Here is a 6,000-nt window from a genome sequence, read left to right on the forward strand (position 1 = left end):
TTTGTTTGTTGAGACAGGGTCTCTCTATGTAACAATAGGCTGGCCTTGAACTCACAGTCCTCCTGCCTCAGCCTCAAGTGCTGGGATTATAGGCTTGTGCCACCTTACACTGGCTATCATGCCCTATTTTATTTTATTTATTTTTTTGATACCAGGGATCGAACTCGGGATATTGCACTTGTGAGGCAGGGGCCAGAACCACTGAGCTAAATCCCCGGCCTAAGCCCTATTTTAAAACCCAACAAACCAGCACAACACACACAGGATAGGGAGTAGGGTAAATGTTGATTAGGAAAGCATGTAGTGAGTGCCTCTGTTTATGACAATGGCCCCTAGGCCCCATTTCTTTGCATACCTTCCCCCATGGCCTGATAAGAATAAAAATAGCCTATATGATGACACTAGTAGGGATCAAATTTCAGGGGCTTTGGTCCTTATTCTTCTGGGCAGAAGCTGATCCCTGAGGGTGGGGCTGGGCCTCTGGGATATAGTATTGCACAGTGAATTAATTCCTCCAAAGTATCCGGCACCTCCTCTGAAACAGGATCTTGGGGCTGCAGGCAGTAAAAGGACCAGGGTAGGCTGCTTTAGGTAAGGACATAGCATGGGCAAGCAAGGGCCTTGTGCCACTCTCTGAGCCAGGTGTCAGGCAAGTTGTCAGCTGAGAGCTGGCTACTGCTACCGGCAAGGCTACCTTCTGTCCTGCAGCACTTGTGCTGATACTGCCCTTCCCCACAGCTGCAGCATGTTGTAGCCAGGTCAGGTCTTTAAGAAGTCCCTTCTGAATCATCAAAGCGAGACTAGATTCTGATCACCAGCAGGAATGTTTTGAAGGGCTCTTCCCCCATTCTTTGAAAGTGATGGTCCATGTGTATGGTATCAGTGGTCCCTTTCTCTTAGCCTGGAATGCTCCATTCCCTAATCACATGTAATGACAAAGATCACCATCATTGGGAAGAAATGTTACATGTGCATTTTAAGGATAAAGGTTGTAGGTCTGGCTAGATGTTTTAAGTGCGATACAGAGCATTCGATTTCATAACATGTCTTCGGCAGCTGCACTAGATCAAACACTGGTGACCAGAACACAGCTCTGGCCTTCAAAGAATCCAGACTCTAATGTAATAAACAGACAAATATATAATACCTCTAATAAAAGACCAAATGTTCTAAGCAGGTTTATTATAAAAAGCTTAAGCAGTTCAGAAGGGTGTCAATTGAAAAATAAAAGTTCCAGTCCACCCTGAACCCCCCTATCCCGAGGCCCCAAAGAAGACCACATTTTTTTTTTAATTGAGTTTATTGGTACATTTAGGGATACAGTACAGTTACATTCATTGTTGGGATCATGTACCTTTACATGGCAAGTCTTGATTCTCATTTTTTTCCCCTTACCTCTGCCCTCCCTTCACCCCGTCCTCCCCTCCCCATCTACAAACACTTTATTTTCATCTTTTCATTCTCTCACATTTTTTTCTTTTCCCTTTTTGTTCTTCCCCTACGTATCACACCTTCCCTACACCTTTAGCTCCTTTCCTCCCATTTCTAAATGTCAGTAATCTTATTAGAATCTTATGCATTGTTGCAGAATATTCACACCAGGGAAACTATTCGGTATTTACACATGTGGGACTTATTTATTTCACTTAGGAGTATATCTTCAATATGTATCCATTTTCCTATGAATGAATCTATTCTCTCGCTCTTTATGGCTGAGTAATATTCCATTTTATAGAAAAACCACAACTTCTTTATCCAGTTTCCAACGGATGGGCAAATAGGTTGTTTCCAAGATTTAGCTATTACAAACTGTGCCGCTATAAACATGGGTGCACATACTTCTCTGTGATATGATTCTTTTAGTTCTCTTGGAAAGATACCCAACAGAGGGATGGCTGGGTCAAATGGAACCTCCAGTCCAAGCTCTTTGAGGTATCTCCATATTGATTTCCATAGTGGTTGCACTAGTCTGCACTCCCACCAACAATGGAGGAGGGTTCCTTTCTCCCCACAACCCCGCCAACATTTGTTATTGTGTGATTTCTTGATAGCAGCCATTCTTTGTGGGGTGAGGTGGAATCTCAGTGTTGTTTTCATCTGCATCTCTCGAATGACCAGTGATGTGGAACATTTTTTCATATATTTTCTTGCTGCTTTCACTTCTTTGTATGAGAAATGTCTGTTCATTTCGGATGCCCATTTTTGGATCGGGTCTTTATATTTGGGGGGACTGATTGTTTTGAGTTCTTTATATATCCTTGATAATAGTCCTTTGTCTGAGGTACAGCTGGTAAAAATTTTTTCCCACATTGTAGATTGTCTCTTAGTTCTGCTAATGGTTTCTTTTGAAGTACAGAAGCTTTTTAGTAAGATGAGATCCCAGTTGTTGATTCTTTCTGCTAGTTCCCGTGCTACTGAGGATTTGTTCATAAAGTCTTTTCCTATACCAATGTCTTCCAGAGTTCTGCCTAACTTACTTTCCAGCAAGTTTAATGTTTCTGTTTTAATATTTAGATCTTTAATCCATTTGGATTTTAATTTAGTGCATGGCGAAAGATAAGGGTCTAATTTTAATCTGTGACAGGTTGATATCCAGTTTTTCCAACACCATTTATTAAAGAGGCTATCTTTCCTCCACTGAGGATGGTGAGTTCCTTTGTCGAAGATGAGGTAGCTGAGTACATCTGCATTTGTTTTTGTGTAAGAAGACCACATTTTACGTTGCTTCTGCAGCCCTTCCAAGTGACGCTTTTGGAAGTCAGTGTTGTGATAGGGGTGTGCAGCAGGCACCATGAGGCTTCGGGGATGGAATGAGCACACAATCACAGGGGATGTGGCATGTGAGCTGGGCTAGGGAGAAGCGAAGGGAATGTGGCGTGGCATGAGCAGGACCACTGAGATGTACTAGTTCAGGAGGTTCTGAGAGCAGGAGTAGTCCTGATCATGTGGCTGGCGTGTGGGGTGGGGGATACAGTGCATGTTGGGGACTGTGGGTGTGGATGGAGACTGGGTTGAAGAGGTCAAATGGAGTCATCTTTGGAAGGTCTTGTTTAATATCCTACTAGAGAATTTGGAGCTTTTTTTTTTCCTGGAGGCACTGGAGATCTGTGGGAAGTTGTTCAAAGAGTGGAGTGGACAGATTTTCTTTGTAGAAAACTAATTGTAGCAGCGGATCCAGTGAGGGTGGGTGGGGTGCAGAAGAGCGATTCTGGACAAAAGGAAGCTAGTCAGGGACTCTTGCAAAATACAGCCTGAACAAGAGGAGTCCAAGGCTGGAGCTGGGGCAGCCCTGGAAACAGGAGACTAGCACGAGGAGGCAGTGTTTCTTCCTGCTTTAGTCAGTGTAGGCTGTTGGCCTGTGACTGGCCTCTCTAGCACCCCTCCCAGCTGTCCCCAGGCTGCTGCCCAGTCGGGTGTGATCAGCAATGGCAGACTGGCTGTAATGTGAGCCCCGGCCTGCAGAAACGACGAAGATGAAGGTGCTGCCCCTGCCGCTAGAGAATAAACTTGTCTAATGCATTCCAGAGCCAAACAGAAATGCCTTTTGGATTACCCGCAGTTTACGCCTTTCTCCACGGCTCCCTTTCTGCTGGAGATGATCTTGGAGAACAGGGAGGCCAGGGAAGCAGGAATGAGAACAGGAAAGGGAAACCAGATGAGGTGGGCAGGGGCAAGGAGTCAGGAAGAAGTGGTCCTGGCAGATGGTAAATCCCAGGTCACAGGTGCAGGCAAAGACCCGGGGAAGCCTGCTGAGAGGTTTCGGTTCCGGCAGGTCTGGCTCCCTCCTGTTCGTTCTCCTTGGAAGAGCTCAGTCACAGGTTGAGTACTGACTGATGCTCAGCTGGCCTAGGAGAAAATATTTGTCTGTCTCACCCAGAGAGCCTGTGGTTTAGTGAGAGGTAGGCAGACTGGCACTAAGTCTCAGTGGGAGGACCAGAAGCCAGGTTAGACTCCAGGGGTCCCTCAGCCTTCTCTGGCCATCTACAGTGCTTCTGTCAGTGCCAACCAAGTCCCACAGCCTCCCTTCTTAACTCCTGCCCTTGCCTTTTCAGGCCCTGCAACTGGTTCCTCTTCACTGATGTCCTCAAACGGCTGAAGCTCTCCTCGAGGATCTTTCAGGCCCGGTTCCCGCACTTTGAAATCACCACCCTGCCCAAGGCAGAGTTCTACCGGCAGGTGGCCTCCAGTCAGCTGCTGACCCCTGCTGAGAGGCCTGGTGGCATGGAGGACAGATCTCCCCCTGGCTCCTCTGAGACTGTGGAGCTGGTTGCTTATGAGCCCGAGCTCCTTCGGCTCCTAGGGTCTGAGGTGGAATTCCAGTCTTGGAACAGTTGACCAGGAAAATGGCACCCCACCCCTGTTCTTTCTCCTCCCGAGTTCACCCTTCCCCCACCTCCCATGTCCCCCCACCGAGCACCAGACTGCAGAATGAGGCAATAATATGGACCAACAAGAAGCCGCCTTATCAATGCCAGCATTAGTGACTGGATTTTTTTGTTTTTTTGGTTACAGTTAGTTCTCATCTCCCTGTCATCGTTGTCGTTGTGGTTGGTGATGGGGGTGGAAAGTTGAACTCCACGTCTGAAGACAAGAGGTCCCAGGGGTGGTAGGAAGTGGCGCCAGGGTCCTTTGGACTGGCACCTTTGCATATGACCAAGACCAAACGTGGGCCTGGGTGGCTGTGTCCTGTTCCAAGGAGAAATGAGAAAAGTCTAAACCTGAGCGCCCCCTTGTCCCCCTGTGTTCTTCTGTCTTCCATAGTATTTATTTTATTAGTATTTAATTTGTATTGTTTCATTGGTTTCTGATAAGTCTGTATCACTGTGACGATTTGAGACAACTTGTTGTATTGAGGGACTTTCTTTACCTCCTTTCTTTTTCTTTCTTGATAAGCTTTGGGGCTGCTCCCTCCCTCTGACAAAGTTATCCCCAGGTTGCTTTCCCCCCTGGGGAGGGGCTGAGGTGGGTAGGGTGGAGAACGTGTGACTAATGAAGCTGGCTCACAGCTGGGGGCCCGGGGGTAAATCCTGAGGCTTTGGTGCTCCCCTTCCCCTGCCAGTTTTTCTCTTCCCTGTCCTTTGTAGCGGCGCTGCCATCTTGAGATTAGTGTTTACTGAGGAGAGGAAAATTGGGTGAGGGGCTTTCAAGCTACTCCAGTAAAGGAGAGTTGAGAATGGGCCTGAGGGGTGAGGGTGCCCCCTCACACCTTGTTCCCTGCTCCCTTCAAGGTGCACAATATGGGGTTATTCTTCCACCTGCCGCCGCACCCCTACCCATTCCACCCTGACCTGGCCTCGGCCTCTCCAGATACTGAGCCTCTTGCCTCCCAGCCCTCTACTCCCATCTTTACTCCTCCCCCGCTGTTCTCTTTTGGACTCTGTGGAGGGCTCTGGGGCTGACAGCTGGGTGTGACATCGGGCACCAGTGCTTTCCTCGGGGAAGGCAGGAGACCAGTCTCCAGCCCAGGCTCCACTCAGGCTGAGTGTGTGGCTCCACCCCACAGGCAGCCTCCAGGCCTCCAGTGCTGGTCTCGTCAGGGAGAGGAGGAGAGGGAGGAAGGAAGGAGCTCGGGGTGCTTCCCTGTCCCCACCCCCTCTGTGGCTTGTCTTTCCCACTCTCTTATTTTTCTACCAATTGCTATTTTTCCGAACAATCCTTGTAGAGAGTCTGTACCATGCAAATGCAGGAGGGCCTCACCGTGGCTGGCTCTGGTTGGAGATGGTACAGTTTTATTGTACAGGTGCTAAACAACAACAACAACAACAAAAGAAGAAGAAGAAAAGGAAAAAAAAGACAAAAAAGAAAAAAAAAAGCCAGTTTGAGGATGGGACAATCTGTTCTCTGGAGGCTCCTGACCCATTTGGGAGCATTGGTGGTTATTTTCTTTGTATTGTGTTTGTTCTTTGTTCCCTGGGGGAATTTCTGGGCCCCCTTCTATAGGACTGCTCCCCGGCCCCATCATCCTGCCCAGTTGGTTTTGAAGTTGTTCTCCCTTTTTAA

General features: G+C 47.9%; 1 protein-coding gene across 1 annotated transcript in view; it reads left to right on the forward strand.

Moving 5' to 3' along the window:
• Window positions 1-6,000, forward strand: part of Bcorl1 (BCL6 corepressor like 1) — a 65,049-nt gene extending 59,049 nt beyond the window's left edge. Inside the window, exon 15 of the mRNA XM_010608004.2 lies at window positions 4,053-6,000. Coding sequence (XP_010606306.1) covers window positions 4,053-4,335 — 283 coding nt within the window. The 3' untranslated portion in view covers window positions 4,336-6,000. The remainder of the gene's footprint in view (window positions 1-4,052) is intronic.

This window comes from Fukomys damarensis, unplaced genomic scaffold, assembly GCF_012274545.1.
Source record: "Fukomys damarensis isolate Sample0158 unplaced genomic scaffold, DMR_v1.0_HiC HiC_scaffold_39, whole genome shotgun sequence".
NCBI lineage: Eukaryota > Metazoa > Chordata > Mammalia > Rodentia > Bathyergidae > Fukomys > Fukomys damarensis.